Source organism: Ursus arctos, unplaced genomic scaffold, assembly GCF_023065955.2.
Source record: "Ursus arctos isolate Adak ecotype North America unplaced genomic scaffold, UrsArc2.0 scaffold_6, whole genome shotgun sequence".
Taxonomy (NCBI): domain Eukaryota; kingdom Metazoa; phylum Chordata; class Mammalia; order Carnivora; family Ursidae; genus Ursus; species Ursus arctos.
In genome coordinates, this window is record NW_026623078.1 from 44,788,104 (window position 1) to 44,807,235 (window position 19,132).

The following is a 19,132-nucleotide window of genomic DNA, read 5'->3' on the forward strand; positions in this document are numbered from 1 at the left end:
TCCACCACATTGACTCAGATGGCCCCCACAGGTAGTAGCCAGCAGTGTAAATGGTGACATCTTGTTATTAATTGCAGCAAAAGTTCATAGGCGACTCAAAAATTCTCCCAGGTTCAGGATCTCTTTCCCCATATTTGTGATATTCTATTTATAACCTCGACAATCTCCATATATCAATATAGGATACGCCTACATATTAAGCATTCAGTTTCTAAAGCATGACTATATCAACAGCAGTGTATACATAGCTAGAATTAATAAGGGCTTTACACAGTCCTAAACCCCGTATTACACTATATGTTAACTAACTAGAATTTAAATAAAAATTTGAAAAAAATAAATAAATAAATGAAGGCTTTACGCAATCTAAGCTAAGGTCAAGTCACCAGAAGTCAGTGCTACCTTCATCACTAATTTCAAGTGCCCCCAGGCGGACTATATAACCGTTAGGTCCCTCTTCCTGGTTAAGTGTTTTATGAAAATAAAAGATACAGCTGGAAAACAAGGCTGTCTTAGAGACTGTGTCTTCAATTAAAAATCAGACAACACATGTCCAACACCGTGCACAGTCGCAGAACTCCCTGGAGAGCTTGCTGCAGCCACCGAGGCTCGCGGCTCCCTGAGATTTTGCTCTAGCACGCTGGGGGGCAGGGTGCAAAGTGCCATGCTGTGCAGGGCCACGCATCTCGGTGATGCAGGTGAAACCCTGGCCCGGCCTTGAAGCTCTACCCCGAACCCAGCATTACCCTAGAAAGAGGAGCTTACGTTTTGCGCCCGCCTCTGTGTCGGCCAATCCGCTGGCTTCCTCACGGAGACACGAACGCTACTGGGGATGTCTAGGGTTTATCGCTCTAAGAGGCCCTGCAGACCCTTTATTTTTACAAAGCCCCATTGAACGTGAACTTGGCACTAAACGTGAGAACAATCTGTTCAGCGTGTCCACCCAAAGGAAAGCTACCTAGCGCGACCGGGTCCGGGTTGACGGGGCTCTGCTGCCGAGAGTGGCCGCCACCACCGCCGCCGCCTTTCTTCAAGTCCTCGGCGTCGCTGTAGCGCCGGATCCAGTAATTCAGCTCCTCGCGGTCCGCCTCCTGACACCGCCGCAGCACCGTGAGGGACCGCCGCGTCTTCTCCACCATGTCCATGATGCAGTTCAACAGCTGTGTGAGGGACGGGCACGGGGGGAGAACACAGCCATCACCACAACCGAACCACTCTGGCAGGCAGCGAAACGGACTACTGCGGGACGACGAAGGACACGATTTTATTCCGGAGGGCTTCCTTCCATCTACTATTTTCAAAGGTCAGGTTTGAAACGGAGACCCGACAGATGAGTAAACTCAATGGGAATGAGAGTAAAACGTGGGAGGCGTGACTCACCCACAGAGATTTCAGCTGAAGGCACACAGCCAAGTTCCCAATACTAATCCCATTACTGTATAAACCAAATGACCCGTTTGCAATAAAACAGGAACCCACAGATCTGGCTTTGAGGGCTCCTTTCCATGACCTCACATTTTTCGTATGTTAGTGGCTTTGATATCAATGTAGAAATCAAATCCTGTATTTTTTCGCAAATATTCCCATTCATTAGTTTCTTCAAGGATAGCACAAAACATAATACCCTCAAAGCATCCCCAGCATTTCTCTTATTATCTAACCCCCTCCAGTTGTTTTTGAAACGTATTTTTAACCTAAATGATTACCGACATCTTACATGGTCAAGATGTTTCCATTCCTCTGCCCATTCTCTGTCTGTTAGTCTGTGATCAATCATTTCTTCTTGACGCGTGCCATGCAACCCTACAAACGTAGAGAAGAAGGCTGAATCACCCTATAGCATTCAGGACATAATCCATACGTGCACAGGCACTTAGCAAAGACTAAACTAAATGATGTGAAAATGCATTCGATCTTGAATGGAGACTAAGTCATACATTCACAATTACCTAATGGGCTCTTCAATAGAATGATAAAATGTTAAAACTAGGAAGAATGTTAGAGGTCATATGGCCGGAACCCTTTCTTTTATGTAGGAAGAAAGGGGGAGTAAGGTGACACCAAGCACTGAGTCAGTTATCCATATAATGTTCCCAAATTGAAAATACAAATATATACTAACTCTTAATAAATACAAGAAACCACAAGGAGACATTAAGTGGCTTCAAACTGTGGCTTTCTAGCATTAAAAATAAAGACAGCATAAATCACTTTACATGGGCATGGATATGCTTTTCTTAAACGAGCACGGTAAAATTTTTCCACATTTCAGCATAGGCAAATGAACACAATCCTGTTGTATATACCTCCATGATGAAATCAGACCATGAAGAGAGGGCTTGCAAAATATGAAAGCAATGTATGCTCATCTGATTTACCAAAAAAAAAATTTTAAAGAAATAAATGGGACATCATTTAGGGGAAAAAAATGCAACATAGCAGATATAATTTTGGACAAATCTCTTTCTTTTTTTAGATTTTATTTATTTTGGGGGGGCACGCGTGTGTGCGCACAAGTGGGGGGAGGTGCAGAGGGAGAGGGAGAAAGAGAATCTCAAGCAGACTCCCTGCTGAGCACGGAGTCTGACCCAGGGCTGGATCTCACAACTGTGAGATCATGAACTGAGCCGAAATCAAGAGTTGGCTGCTTAACTGCGCCACCCAGGCGCCCCAACTTTGGACAAATATCTTAAATCCAAGCCAAGAAACCGAAAATCCCAATTTGTAATCTATACCGTTAAGTATTAATTCTCTTTAGCATCACAGTTAAGGTACGACACAAAAAGGTAACATGGAAATGCTTACCAAGTGAGCAACAACAGCAATGGACATGAGCAATTAGGTAGGATGCCCATAACACAGAAAACAAATGCATGTCACTGAGCGGACGGGGTGGAAGGCTGTGAGCAGAGATATCCGGAAATGTGCTGCTCGTCTTACAAACTCATTATGGAGGAAACACCTTAGTTTCTACTACAAAAGAAAGGTATTGGACTTTAAACGATTAAAACCCCTTTTTGGTTAGTATTTGTCACACAGTTACTCTGAATAGCAAATTAAGCCTGGCATGGTTTGTGCTTCTAGGCACCCACGTAGGCTCCTTCTCAAGAGGGCACCATGTGGGAGTTAGAGGACAACGAGACTTAGGAGATACTGCATTTCACTTTCTATGAAATCAGAGCGGTTAGAAGTCCCCTCTTTTACCTGATATAGAGAAATAAAGATGATGAGTCACATGACTCTTTTTAGCCAACCATGAAACGTGATTTAATTTATAGCTGATGGAGGCACGCAAACACATGACAGCACTTTTTCAGATTAAATAAAAAGCTAAATATAAATCACTTCGTATCATTCTTGTCTAATTAGAACACGTTCAGAGGTATATTTTTAAAGTTAAAATTGTCAATGCCACCTATTGGTAAAAAAGTAAAATTGCAAAAGTGTTAATAATTTGCATAACAGAAAAGACACTGGGGGAAAAGAATATTTAGTTATTACTCTGTTTGTTGTGACTATTTCAAGTTGAAATGTTTGCAAATATGTAATTTTTGTTGACTTATTTGTTGCTTGTGTTTTAGGAAATAAAAACACTACCGCTGAAATGAGTCATCACAGAAAACAACCAGAGAAAGATGAAGATATAAATATGGCATCGACTTTTACAATGGAGGCATCTTATTATTTGCTTTTAAGGACCAAGAACTCCAGAGGTCTCAAAAGTTTCAGGAGTGCCCGTGTGGCTAAGTCAGTTGAGCATCTGACTCTTGATTTCAGCTCAGGTCATGATCTCAGGGTCATGGGATTGAGCCCTGCATCAAGCTCCACATTCAGTGCGGAGTCTGTTTGGGATTCTCATCTCTCCCTCTGCCCCTCCCCCCATGCTCTCTCTAAATAAATAAATAAATAAAAACTTTTAAAAAAAGTTTCAAAAATTCAGTGGATCTAAGTTGATGATGATACAAGCTCTAACACCTGGAGTAATATTAATGAGCCATAAGATGTCTGTGGCTAATGATATTCCAACATTTGTGGAGTACTGCTAAGCTTCATCTCATTAAAACAAACAAACAAACAAACAAACAAAAACATACATTAGAAACATGTTTGAGCCCAAGTACTTGGTAAGAAAATATATCATTTGCTGCTTCTGGAACTCTGAAGATCATTTGTTAGAATCGAATCTTTAAAAAGGAAAAATGAAGTCAACTCAAAATTTTACATGTATTAATTTCTCTATTTCAGATCCTTAAATATTCACCACCACACAATTTTCATTTATATTCATAATACCAAAAGATATATGAGGGGAAAAGAGCTCATAATCATTAAAGAGCACATTTCCATTTGTGGGCAATTTGACAATAATGTTGAATCCTGGTTCTTAAAGTTTAGATTTTAGCTAACTAGACTAAAACTTTTAAGTTTACTTATAAACTACTGCTGTTTGTAAAGGTATTTTATTAAAAGATTCTAGTGAGTGTATGTCTCTACGTAATAGGCATTTGTAAGTCATACTAGACTAAGTATACCTTTATGACAATTTTTATATTCTCAAAATGGCAGCCTGGTTTAACACCACCATTTGTTACTCATACATCAAGATTTTATTTTACATTAACATGCACTAAACTGTGCCAGACTTTAGGGATGGTTAAATAGTTGCACATATTTATAGAGATTAGCACTATTAGTTTTATAAGCTAATATAATTAAAAGGTAAGGAAAGTGGTCTGAAGAAAAATCACATAAAACCAGTGGGTACAGATATAATTCATGAAGGGAAATTTTACATTACCAGATGAAAACATAATCATTGCACATAAGCCTAATTACTTCCTTGCTGATTACTTTATAGTGCATTGGAACTAATATTTTATAAAATAGCATTTGCTGCCTAACAAAGAGGCCATTTCCTAGCACCTACAAGAGCAGGATATCTTGAATCGGTCTTACAATGACCTGGTGAGTCCACTTCTATTTGAAAATGAGCAATCATGGTTTTGGGGCCTAAAGTCATAAATAAATGGCAAGGTCTTTACTTATAACAAGGCTGTTACCACGTTTGATGTGGGGAGTCAAAATATTGATCTAGGCTGAGAAGTGACATAACCACTTTTGAGAGCTCATCAGAAATAGTACCTGAGAACATTAGACAGGTGGGCTATTAAGAAAGCACAAATTATATGCTTAGCCATTTGTCTGACACACTATAGAAATGTAGCAATGACTGCTGTGGGGAAGCAGAACTACTTTTGACTGTCTCACAACCAAGGCCTGAATAACCGCCCCTCCCCTCCCCCTGAACCTCCTTTTCTACTTTCTGAACATTCGGCGGGTTAAACGCAGAAAAGACAAAATGATCCAAATATGGCAGCCCTGTTTGCTAGCAACCTAGTGGGAAAGCTTATGTAAACTTCTGCTCATCATGCTATCTCTGTCTCTGTCTCAAAACACTGTGCCTGCTATTCAAGCAGCGGAGAAGTGGCTGACCGCAGTTCCCAGGGTTCTATGTTCTTGGCCCCGTGTTCCAGTTTTCCACTTAGACCTCATCCCCTGCTATTTCCACTACCCTGCCCACCAACTCTACCCGCAGGAAAGTTTGTCAGCAATTAGCTGACTAAAGAAGTCCTGCTGGTAGGTGGTGTGGACATAGAAGATGGAAAAAGAAGAAAGGATTGACGGTTGCTCTCAATTAATGAATAGTTTGATTCACCAAAATCAAGAATTAAAAGAGCCCGGGCACAGGGCTCTGATGCTATCCCCTCAATCCCTGATCTCAGGGTATCAAATCTTGTTCACTTCCCCTCTTACTTTGCATGGCAGACATTTGTTCTTTAGAAGGCAATGTCTCCTAAATGCTTCACTTCAATAGTTTTATGTAAAGAAGGAACAAACACAGGCAAACAGATCACATGTTTACCTAAACTCATTCTTTCTTTGATACTTTGATCTATGACACAACACTGTCAATACTAAATTTAATCACTGTCACTTGCAGGTGAAAAAAGTACCACACCATTCCTCAAAGAACATCTGTTGATTTAAGCCAGAGACATCATGCAATCTCATATTTTTCAAATACAGAGTATCGTGAAGACTGGAAAAATCAAATTGAACTCTAAGGCTATCCGAAATAAAAGTACAGTGAAAGAAAAGACATATTTTAACATTTAAAAAAAAATATTTGTGGCAGACAGGCTGCATATGAAATCTCTCATGTAAAAATTCACTCTGTATAAAAATTCATAAAATAAGAATGCATTCATTCTCATAAAAATTCACTTTGCATTTGTTGAGAACTTTATATTAATTTAGATGACCCCTTTCCAAAAAAAAAAAAAAATTAGCCTGCTGTCATATAAAGACGTAAGTAATTAAGAGAGAGAAAGCACAGCTGTTAAAGAAATACTCACACTAACCAACTGTTCTCATAAAGGAGACGATATAAAGAAACAGAAGAGAATTTTTACCCCTATCACGGATTTCAAGCCTCAGGTTCAGTTGAGAAGTGATGATGTGAGTCTTCAAGCACCCAATCCCGTAAGAAGTGAACAGATCCTTCAGTCTTACCCATAGGTCTGTTTCTGTCCCTGAGGTCCCTGTGGCTGGGGTGTCGATAGGAGTCCCTGTAGTGGTGGGCAATGGCCATATCATCCAAACGGTAATGCTGAGGTGGAGGTGGGGTAGGGTGAGGCAGGCCATTGGGCTGGTAGGATAAGCCGTTATTTGGACTGTACCGCTGGCCTGGGCTAATAGTGCATGGTCGCTTGCTTGGATGTTCGGAGTGCAAAGGCTCTCTGTCAAAGCCATTTTCTTTGGTTCTAAAGGGGAAAGAAAAAGTTTCACAATGTTATTCAGAAGCCAGCATAGTTCAGATACTCACATTGGAACTTACAATATAAACAGAATATTTGTTTATTGGACAGAAACTTTCTAAACTCGGCTTCCCAGAAGACCTATGGGAATTCACTGAAACCCATGCGGAGGCCTAAGTCTTCGCAAGACTGCACACATGAGAAAATGGGTTCAATCCTCACCAAACTGGCAAATACCTTTCCAGTTGTAGCTCACATGTGTGGTGAGGTAATAAGTAAGAGGAAACTTAATCTCCCTGTTACAGCGAGCATATTTATTAAAAAAAAAATAAGTACTTGATTTCAAACAAATTATCCTAAAACTGAACTGTCTTTGGTGAAGATTCACCAAAGTGGTATAGCATCCGTCTCTTGATGAATTCTGAAGGGATTCCTATTCCATTTATCTAACCCGGCATCTGACTTTCATGTCAGAGAACATCTAAGAGCTTTGTTGTCTGGTACAATAGCTCCATGAGGCTGCTTAAATTTAAATGTAAACTCAGTTTCAACTCAGTTCTTCACGACCAGTAGCCACATCTCAGGTACTCACCATCACCACCTGTGGCTATGGTATTGCACTGCACAGATACGGTACATTTCCATCAGCACAGAAAGTTCTCCTGGAAAGGGCTAATACAATAAAGCAATGTAACGTCTGGGACGCTGCCTTCACCAGCAGCCATAAAGACCTACCTGGAAGTGAGCCCCCTTAAAGTGGAGGACGCTTGCCCAGAGAGCTTGTGTGACCTGTCACCGGGTCTCTGGGCAGGACGGGCACACCCTGACTGCACTTCATGATGCGATACACAGAGCTTTGAACTTGGCTTTGAGAAGGAATAAGGTCTGCAAAAGAGGCCCTGATAACTAATTGCTGCTCATAGATTCTCACACAGAAATCGGGGTAAAGTAATATCTGGGGGCTGGATATATCTCTATTCTTAGAGACTAACTCAATATATTCAATAAAAGAGGAACGAATCACATCCCAACTTTGACCGAAATCATAGCTCCTACGCTAATGGTTTCCTTTGTATTCAGCTCTCCCTACAAGACCAGCACTCTATCCTTAGACCAGTGATACTATTTTCCCCAGGAAATTTCTCCACGAGAATTCTACCAAGTCACAGTAGCTGGAGATTTCTACATGCCTTTTTGACTTTAGGTTGGTAACAAGAGCACAGAGGCCTTTTAAGACACTTTTCCTAGTTTCCTAGATAGAGTCTAGGATACTCTCTGTCTGATAACACCAGAGGCATCTGCATGGAAACTAACTCAACGACAGAGATGTGGAGATTACAGCAATAAGATTCTGCCATGAACCATCCGGTGTGTTCCTTTAGGGTAGAGCCCCAGTGACAATTCACATACCAGATTGAGAAGGACAGAGGAGATAGAGATAGAAGCCCAAGCACACAAAGAACTAAGAGAAACTGCAGACTTCAATGTGAAATGAATATATGCCCATTACATACTGAAGAAAGATGCATTGTTCCAGCGACAGGAGCCCGGCCAACACTGGATCGCAGTCCCCGCGAGACTAGCAGCCAGAAGTCGATGCTGCTCCCATCAAAGTAGGTGGCTGATACATACGAACTCCATACAGCTTGATCATTGATATCAGACAAAAATGCCCATATCTCAGGCACTACCTAAATGCACTGCTTTAAAATAATTTTTAAAAGTGAAAGGGTACAATCTAGCTATCAATTTATCTAAGAGTAAATCTGACATTCTAGTCTGTTTTTTTTTATCCTATACATTTCTGAATAAAACACTTCAACATTCAATGCACAACACCAGCATAAATCAGTTGGAAAATACTGAAAACTATTAGTAGCTATGAAGATAATGCTAACACAGCACCTACCTTACCGGCAGGGGGGTGTAGTGGAAAGAGCACTGGACTGGGAATCAAGAGACCTGAGATCTAGTCCTGGCTCTTCCACGACTAGCTGTGTGACCCTGGGCAAGCCACTTAACCTCTCTGGACCTTAGTTTGCTCATCTGTAAAATGAAAGGGTTGGACTAGATCAGTGGTTTTCAGACTGTGCCCCCTGAGGTGTTTTTACGGGATTCTGCAGGCAGTGAAGCATTTTTCCCCCAAACAATCAAGGCTTCAAGGGCCAGAGGAACCCACTTATTCTTCTCCGTTTTACAAGCTGGGGTTCCACCTAGGGTTTCATTTTAAAGGACAAAGTCTGCTGCTAAAATTCGAAAGTTTGAAAACCACTGGACTAGATGATTTCTGAGGTCCCTCCTAGTTTGAAAACTCTGCGATTCAATTATTCTATATTTATATCTAAATGGCATAGTTAGGACATCATGGTTATGATCGAAACACACAGGGCTAATGCTTCTCTGGCCAAACTGTGTCAAAGTCAACCACTTTAGCCAACAGAGAACTTCTCTGTTCTTTGTTTTGAACAATTTATTATTTGTAGCTGGGGTCGTGAGTTTGTGTGTGTGTGCAAAAATAGAAAATATCCTCTAAACACCTTCTAGCAGCCCCTGTTGCATTTCTAAATATGCAAACATCTCTGACCCAGATGTCAAACGCCTCGACTTACTAGTTTTGCCTCTCTCTGTTCAATAACAGCAACACACAGCACTGGAAGACTTCTTATAATTTTCAAAGTGGTTGGATAATGTTATTTACCTTCACCCTCAGATCAGCTGTCTGACCAGTGCTATTACTTCCGTGACCCATTATTATGAAAATACAGGTTTCTCCCCCTAAAACAAGGACAGTAATATCCCGAAGTAGGGCTAGGTCTTTAGTCTGTCCTATCATTTCTATCAGGACCCTGCTGTCCTATCACTCTGCTAGCTTACTGAAACAATAAAACTCATCACCTCACAAAGGTAGTTATATTTTAACAGCAAAGCATTAAAACATTCACGGCTCATAGAAACAAAGCTATGAAAGGTCTCCCCGGTGCTTCCACAAATCACCCATGTCTGGTTAGAAGGCCAACCCTATTCAAAGGATGTATGTCCAGAAAGGCAACTAAAACATCTTAATGGCTATTTGTCTGTCTTCTTCTTAGAAATGCTTACAACTATCTACACCTCATTGGCTTGAGCAAATTCCAAATAAGCTCTTTTTATGTTGCCCTTTCAAAGTGTATTGGGCGAAATGAACAAATTGTCCCATCACTTTTCATTGTCCCACACCAGCATACTCTCGAAATAACTCAAATTCTAGTGGGAAGTCCGTCATGTCTCAGAGATTTCTGGAAGGCATTTTTTTGTTTGTTTTTGAAGTCAGCCTGAGAATATTCTCTCTCCCTACCAAGAGAAATTTCCCTGAACATAACCTAACCACTTCAACATTTAGATTCCAGTCACTTCTCCAGAGTCTGATGGCACTATTAATAAAGGGCCACTCAGGAATCAGCTGTGTGACCTTGGGAAGGTTAGCCTCTGGCTTCAGTTTCCTGGCCAGTAAAATGGGATGAATGGGAAATAACAAACATTAAAACAAACACAACAAAACTTAAGAGACAACCTAACTTACATTTTACCCCATCTCAGGCCGTTTTCCCCCCTAGTTCCTCAATAACAGAGGCTATGAGCTATTTTAGAAAGAAAACACAGGGTTTTTAAACATTTTCCTCTACATAAAATATTTCAAAAGTCATGACTAGCTAGTGTGCACTGATAATCCCTATTTATATAAAACAGGGTAACATTCAAGGAAATGAGGGAAAATGAAAGAAGTTATTATAAATCCATGACAAGAAATGGAAGGAAAGGACCAATCCCCTATGACTGGAATATACTTAAATTTAAAAAAATTTTTTTTTAATGTGGGGAAAATAGCACTATCAAGACTGTTCTAGGGAGAGGCAAATGGGTACAGCGTAATATGCCTTAAGATGCCAAGGAAGAAACTGAATAATTCTAATCTTATTCCTGTTATAAAGAAATACCTGCTTTAGGTGCTCACTTTTTTGAGTTATCACAGGTATTTCAACAGAACATGTCCAAACTGACCTCATCTTTCTCTGGTACTTCCTGTCCCGGTCAATTTTGCAACCTTCTACCTAGTCACCCAGGCAGAAACTTCGAAGTCATGCTGCAACTTTCTTCTCCAAATCAAGTCCTGCCAAGGGCCTCTTAAGCGTCTCTGGCACAAGTCCCTCTGCCGAGTCAGGACACCTTATCTCAGCCTGTTCACACCACTGCCCCACTCGACCAGTGTCCCAGCCAGAGCCAGGGCTAAGATACCAGCATACTCTCCCAATAAAGACACATGGATTTATTCTTGTATTTTAGAAGTCAAGATTTACGTCTCAGGAAGTAATAGCTCTTGGTTTTAAAAAGCCCAAAGACATTAATAACTGGCCCACAGACTAACTGGACACTGAATCAAAAGGGGGGTAAAATCATTCTTGACATCATATTTTCAAAACACAGATCAGCAAAAGGTCTCTTCAGGAATTGTTAGGAACCAGGTAAGTTTAGATAAAAATTTTACATACCACCTTTCCATTGGTGTTGAAATAAAATATATTACAAATTACCCTGCCTCTTTAAAATGAAATTCAAACCTAATGCTTCATGACACCTCAGAGTAGTTCAGTGTTTTTGCTATCTCCCTGGAGGAAGTGGGATATGTAGACAGGGAAGAACAGGGAGCTGACTGACACAGGACCATCACTGCTGGGCCACATGGAAAGGAATGCCTTCAATCCCTCCATGGCTAAAGCAACACCCAGGAGTCAGCTTCCTGAGCAGGACACTCATACCTTCAGGAGCGAGTAAGATGCAGGTGGGTGTTTGCGACTCCAGACTTACAGCCACAACACCTGGACCTTCAGGAATTACAATATACAGCTTCACAGAGCCATCTGAGTCCTCCCTCCCATGTCTCCTAAAGACCTGCTCAACTTGCGACTGGATGTCCCCATGCCTTTGCTAATTTCTGGCCACTGCAAGGTACTCGATTTCCCCAGCTCCCACTATCTATCTGCAACCGTGCTTTCTTTTTCTAATCGGTTATCTATAAATTCCAATTGGAACCCTCCAGTTTTTTCTGGTCAGTGAATCAATCATGGCATTTTGTTCCTGGGCTACGCATGGCTATTTTCATTGTTGTGGGTGTTTCAGAGATGCATCTTTTAAAACAATAGAAAGCAAGACAGTAATCAAGAAAGCAAGCTAGCAAGACTCTTGAGAGAGAACATCTGGTGTACTACTGAAAATGATTGCATTAAATGCTTAACTTTATTTGTTCATATACTATTGCTGGCATTGTTGTGTATGTTGTGTTGTGTGTGTGTGTGTGTGTGGTGTTTGGCTTTGTTTTGGTTCAGACACTCAGGATGTGTAATGCACCATCCTAAGCTTTCCCAGGAATACAAAGATGACCAAGACACAATCCATGATCCCCCAAGAGCCTCCCCATAAGATTATCATTTAGTACTAGACTTAAATTCTTTTTGGAAGGGTGCTGCCAAGAAATCTTCACCATAAACGCAATTTACTTAGAGATGTAAGGTTTCTATACATTCATGCAGGACCTGAATTTGGCAGGTAGCATAAGAACAGTACAACAGTGGGACATTAGAAGGAGTAAAGCTCACTCCACAATGTGCACTCAAGAGAGCAGGGGCTGTGGAGTTGGCTTCAAGTTTTGGCCCTGCTACCTGCCGGCCACATGAACTTAGAAGCTTAACCACTATGCGTCTCAGTGTTTTCATCCACAAAATGAGGACAACTGTCTCAGAGCTACTAAGGACGATCCGAAAACTCCACGTAAAGAGCCTAGCACATAGTTGGTATCCAATAACTTAATCAAATCACGCCGTTTTCAAGGTGGAGCATTCAGCAGCTGGTGGTGTAAGAATCCTAATTATAAGATCATGGACGCTCGAGTCAGAGTCCGAGAACGTGAGGTCAGAATCCCATCAGTGCGTCTCTTGGAAGCCATGTGACCTCAGACACATTATCCAGCCTGCCTCTGTATAATAGGCCTGGTAGAAAATAAACTGCTACATATATGGTAGCCTCCCCTTGTCTGCGGTTTCGCTTTTCACAGTTCCAGTTCCCCAGTCAACCACACTCCAGAAGCAGATGATCCTCCTTGTAACGTTATCGCCAATGGTAGCCTAACGGGACGTCACAACGCCTCTGTCTTTCACGTCACTTCATCTCATCACATAGGCATTTTTTCATCCCACATCATCACAAGAAGAGTGAGCACCGTACAAAAAGATATTTTGAGAGAGACCACATTCACATAACTTTTATTGCAGAACACTGTTATAACTGTTCTATTTTATTTTTGTGGTTAATGACATGATGCCTGATTTAAAATTAAACTTTATCATAGGAAGAAACACAGCATATAGGGTTTGGTACTATCTGTGGTTTCAGGCATCCACTGGGGGTCTTGGAACGTATGCCCCACAGATGGGGGGGATTACTATATATTAATATGTCAGTTACTTAGCATGAGGCTTGGCACATCTTAAGTGCTCAGTAACATAGTAACTATTTTTAATATTTATGCTTGGGAAGCTTTCATTCAAAGAGTAGATACTGCCTGAGTTAGCCTGTAAAGCATGAATAGAATGACGACATACAAGAACATGAAACACAGCAGAAACCATCGGTCAGAACACAGACTAAAGCATGAAGAGTATTCACCAGGGGGCTAGACCCTAGGAGAGCAGCAAGAAATAAGACTAGCCAAGTTCCCACTGAAGTTGGTGTGGAGAGACCAAAATGTCCCATACAACCAGCCAAGTCTTCTTATCGTGTAAATGCAACATAATGATATTTCACTAGAAGACTTCACAATTGATCTGACTATAAAAAAAAGTCATTTCTACAGGGATGATTACTCACTTTGTGCAAGAAAGATTGCATAAAAGATGCAACACAAGTATGTAACATAAATTCCTTACATTTTGTCACAGAAAACTGAATGCAGTGGACAACACAAATTTAATTCTGATTGGCATAGCCAATTAATCCTACAGTTCATTGTAAAGTGTGCCTACCTTTTCTTTTTAGAAAGACAAAAATATTGAAGCCTCATTTATTTTACAGAAACGGAAAGAGGGGCCCAGTAGGTTCAGCTGGTGTGTGCTGTGATGACAAATCTTACATATTCAACCAACACAGTGTCAAAACGACTGCCTTCTGACCCTCCAACCTTCAACATTTTTTAACTTACTCATTAAGCCAGGAAACCTGGCTGGCTGTGGATCCTCTGTCATTAAAAAGATTTACAAACCCCCAGAATATTATACTATCGCATTACCCACGTGAGCAATTACGCAGCAAAAATAAATGAGGGAAAGTAAGGGGGAAAAAACCCTAGTTCCTAGTTGAGGTTCCCTTATTTAAACTGCACATTAAAACATATTTTGTGCAACTGCAAGATTTCAGGTCTATAAATATGCTGGTTTTGCCCCTAAGAAGCTTCGTGACTTTAAGCAAGTTCTTTGGGCCATCATTTCCTCCAGCCTGGGAGATCCATAAGGTTCCTCCCAGCTGACGAGCTACAGAATCCTAAAGGTCAAACAAGTCTTTTTAGAAAATAATATTTAATTATCGAGGGAGGAAGAAATCCATATTAATGCAACGGCGTGGCCTACATAATAAAGTCTAGATGTGTTAAGCAGAGAACGATTTAAAGCATAATTATATTAAAATGATAATATATAAGAAGAGGATTAATATTTAACATCGATCCTTTGAAATAGTGAGGGGCGGAGGTAGAAACAGAGTTACCCATACAAACCAAAGATCATTCAGTTTGATTTCTTAAGCAAGAAAGATTCTCTGAGTCAGAAAATCAGCATTAACAGACGCAAACATAATATTAAAGATGAATTATAACAAAAAGCTGCAGGATCAAAGCTGTGAGGAAAGACAGACAGCAATGATGATTAACGCAAGTGTTTTCACCATAATAATTTTTATGCATTCTGTAGTCTCAAAAGAATGCAGCCTTCTCTAATTGCTCTTTCCTCCTCACTCCATGTGAAAGTGTGAGTGTCTTCATGACTGCCCCGGCGAGAAGTTTTAAAGAGCGCTCTTAGCTTCTAGTCTTATCTTTGAAAGCGGTCACTTCATTTAATCAGCGCCAGGAAGGTTCCTATCCCCTTTGTCAGCTTCTCCCAACACAGAATGACAGAATCAAGGTCTACTATAACCAATGAACTCTTAAATACTAACAAAGAGTAGAAGTCAGAATTTTCTATTTACTTTCCTTAGTATTTTAGGAAAAAAATAGCATGATTTTAAAATGAAAATTGCCTTTTTCTAAATTGGGTTCTACAGTATTCTACCACAGACCTACAAATTTAGTATAGTTGTTCAGAAACTCACCCTGGAGATATTTTAAAAAGAAAGTAGAATAAATTTCACTGTTTCTTACAGGAAAAAAAAAAAGATTTCAGATTTCCCTCAGAGTCTTCATTTCTCTGTAAATAACAATAATGTTTAAAAAAAGAAGAAACATAACCAGTGGCAATCATATTTAAGGATGAGAAGAAAGTTAAATACGCCACAACCCATCCCTGAAACACATGATGACTGTTTAGTAGATTAAATCTGCAATCGTCACACAATTTAAGCCCCCAAAGTTGTAAACAAAATATAGAGCGCTCTTTTGTTCGTGACATGTCATGAACAAATTACCAAAATGTGTTTTCTCCTCAGGTGTCAGTTTTTCCCTCTTTTAGTGACTGATGGTTCCCAGTGTTATTACAGAAACAGATTGATCTCTTTAATGAGCCAGTTTAATAGACTCCAAAATCTCACCGTGGTCGCTCATCCATGTCAGACCATATGCACCAACAAAACATTCAGTAAAACAAAAAAAGCTCTGCTGTCAGACAGCTCCATACTCTATAAAATTTCATATAGTAGATCTGAATATACAGATAAATAACCAGAGGAGAGGAAAATGCATATGCAAACAAGATGCAGAAAATATATGCAAAGAAATACTGTAGAGACCCATATTTTCTTGGCTCTGATCATATTCCCACAAGATACAAATGTATTTACACAACATATTCTCATTACCCGTCCTCCTAACTCTAAGGAAATCCATTTGCCATCCTTCCATTAAAACACACACTTCAGGGTTCCACTTGAAAAAGAATGTTCCAGTCAAAGAGCAACTGTGTGAATTCTGGACTCCAGCAACTGCCTATGAATAACCTGAAGGGAGAACAAGACTGGAGGCTCTTTTAAGAAAGTTCCACCTGATCAAATGCAAACTTGCATGCACATGCAGCTACGGATCACCAAAACCAAAATGCCGATTATCTGTGGAATTTACAGGAAGTTTCCGTATCAGTGTTAGCATGCTGCTCAAGGCTCACCTCAGCATCGTCCAAGCAAAGCCTGCAGGCACAACACCTCCAAATATAAAACACTGGGAAAGAAAATCAGTGAGGAAATGGCTGGGATAGAGAGAAGGGCATGAAACTGTTTGGTCTGTTACTTAGCAGTTGGGGTTTCTAGAACACTTGCAATTTTGCCTATAGGAATATTTTTTATCACAGCTATCCAAAGATTCCCCTGGTACCCCAGCCTTTGCCCAAATAAAGGTTTTCTTCCCAATTGTCCAGCCAGTCTCTCCCTAATTCTTTTACATTATCCTTGAAAAATGGAGCTGCCACATCCCCATACGTGCACACAGTACGGATTTGCTGCAGGGGGGAGGGGTTAGCGTCAGACAGGAAGGCACGTGTGAATCATCTATCCTTGGGCCGCTTCTTGGTTTTCAGTATCATGTGGACACGCCACTCAGACACCTGGATTAAGCAGTCACCTTCCAAAGCTAAAGCACTAAATGCTTAAATAGGACTAAGGAAAAATGGCTTGCAAAAACGAGAAAGCAGCACTGTTGGCAGGTCATGTCTGGAGGTGGGTCTACAGCATGTCAGAAGTAAACTATGTTTAACCTTTTGCTTTCGGATTTTAAACTATCACAAGGCCCTATGTCAAGAGGAGAAGAATTCCAGAGACTGTAGCATAAAAACTGCTTAACGGAGGATTATGTAATAACTGTATGTAAACTGGCTGGCTTTTAATAACATTCTGATTTGCAAAGCAGCTAATACATTTAAGGGTAGCTAAGTCGGTCACAGATAGATGTCTCTGAGTAGCTCCAAGGATCAGAAGCTCCTATGAATCTGGAACATACTTGTGCCAGAATGTTACCCTCTCAAAGGCTGCTTCACTCACGCCTGATGAAATGCAGACAGAAAGTGGGTAAGTAGAGAAAGGACACAAAGCAGATGACAAATACGTTTCTGAACACGGTTTCGTTTCAGTACGGTTCCATATTTTTACAACTATGACGCAAGATGCTGCTAATAAGACTTCTTATTCCTATATTAGAAAATATTTGTAAATGAGGATGAGGTACTCAAGAAAATTATTTTAATAGGTACAAGGGAAATTTCACGCATACGCCTTATTCAACAACTACTTGGTAGGGCTGAATGGAGAAGGGGCTTTGGTTTACATTTCTCAGAATTCTCAGTGAGGGAGCAGTGTGCCTGAGGGAACGAGTATCGCCTGAGAAACTGTAAAAATGCCATCTATTAGTTCTCTTACTTATTGCTAATCTTCACGCAGCTCCTCTAGCTTCCCAGACGCTTTCTCTTCACTCCTCTAAACCCCAATTCAACCGCTACCGCACTGTTTCCTGAGCAACACACAAAGGCCAGCGTTCAAAACCGTCATGTGCGGAGAACACTCGCAAGGGCAAATTTCCTCACACGGGAAGGGCAAAATATGTGGGTTGAATTATGCAATAAATGAGAATTTTCACCTTGCCTGTGTGTCTAAGAACCCTCGGTGGCACTTAGCCCATCTGGGCATTATGCATCACCTTTGACCCTACTATTTCAGGGCGCCAGAATGAACCCGCCCAGAGACCCCTCGCTCCGTAACATCGCAGGCCAGCGCGAGCTCACCGCTCCTTGGCAAGACGGGTCGCTCGCCCAGCAGTTCGCGGGGGCGTGAAACAGGTCTGCGAACCACAGATAGGCCACGGCCACGGCCACGGCCACGGCCACGGCCACGGCGAGTCCGGGGTCCTCCTCCTTCTCACCTGTCTGGAGTTCGCCTCTTCCCGTTTTCGTTCACATCGAGAAGCAGCTCTGAGGAGTCAACAGGTGAGGTGGTGCTGGCATCCAGAAGCAGCTGTTCATGCTGGGCGAGGTACTGGGCAGGGTTCTGTTTGGCCAGCCTTGCGCAGTGGAGGAGCTCGCGCTGCAGCAGCGGCAAGTTGGCCTGTGGGGGGAGGACAGCGATGAGAGGGCGGCCCGGAGCGCCTGCCAACCCCGGGGACGATCCGCGTCTCCAACACTGGCGGGGCACACGACCCCGCTCAAGACCCAGGTCATCGAGGGCACGCCAGAAGTCTGAGTCCCGGCACAGTTCTCAGGACCGGGCTCCGGGGTCTGCCTCCCGCTGCGCCTGGGTCGCCCCGGGTGTGAGGACGCTGACCTCTGTGGGCCGCCTTCCCCGTCCTGCCTCAGTGCCCGCTGACAACCATGGGAGTGGCACTGCGTTATTTTTAAAGTCCCTTCATACTCCAACATAATGGGATTAAAAACTCCACAGGGTATCAGATTCCAGCTCCACCCACGAGCGGCTTTTGCGGTCCACAAGGAAGAGGGAAGGTACCAGAAATACGCAGCTAATTAACCTCAGGGTGAGCTCCCTGACACAGTCAAAACTATCTAGTGACTTACCCAGGTAAAACAGGTTTATCCCCTGAAATATCTTTGGTCAACTAACAACTTCAAAGGAAAAGATATAAAGATGAACATAAAGACGGTTTTCAATAATCATCAGATTTATACAACATTTAAGTAATGGCCCGAGTTTGGTCAGATTTCCCATGGGGAATTCATGCACAAAGCAGCAAATACTACTGGTCTACAAAGGTAATCTGCTTTCTTTGTATCAATCCTTATTCTAAGGAATGTGTGTAGTCTAACATCAGAAGAAATCCTATGGACCCATTGCTCTCACTGCACACCCAGCCTAGCACTTTGAAAAAACTCTCGGAACAAGCTTGTTGATAGATAATTCTGGCAATTTCAAATGTAATAAAAAGGAAGGAGATAATTTCCCACACAGTAAAGCATTAAAATGCAAATCTTAGAATTTTACCCTGAAAAGTAAACCTACACTGACAGTATATATCTAGGTTGTTGTTGCTTTCTCTTTTCTCTTTTATTTTTAGTTTTTTCACCTTTTGGAGGGGAGGGGAATAGTGTGGA

The 19,132-nt window shown here is 41.5% G+C and overlaps 1 protein-coding gene across 7 annotated transcripts in view; it reads right to left on the minus strand.

Moving 5' to 3' along the window:
- Nucleotides 1-19,132, minus strand: part of RUNX1T1 (RUNX1 partner transcriptional co-repressor 1) — a 134,806-nt gene that overhangs the window by 27,020 nt on the left and 88,654 nt on the right. For all 7 annotated transcript variants that reach the window (XM_026495761.4, XM_057307737.1, XM_048212458.2 and 4 more), the window contains 4 exons: nt 17,953-18,134; nt 6,574-6,824; nt 1,718-1,803; nt 959-1,160 (listed from right to left, as the gene is read on the minus strand). In XM_026495761.4, the coding sequence (XP_026351546.1) occupies nt 959-1,160; nt 1,718-1,803; nt 6,574-6,824; nt 17,953-18,134 (721 nt within the window). The remainder of the gene's footprint in view (nt 1-958; nt 1,161-1,717; nt 1,804-6,573; nt 6,825-17,952; nt 18,135-19,132) is intronic.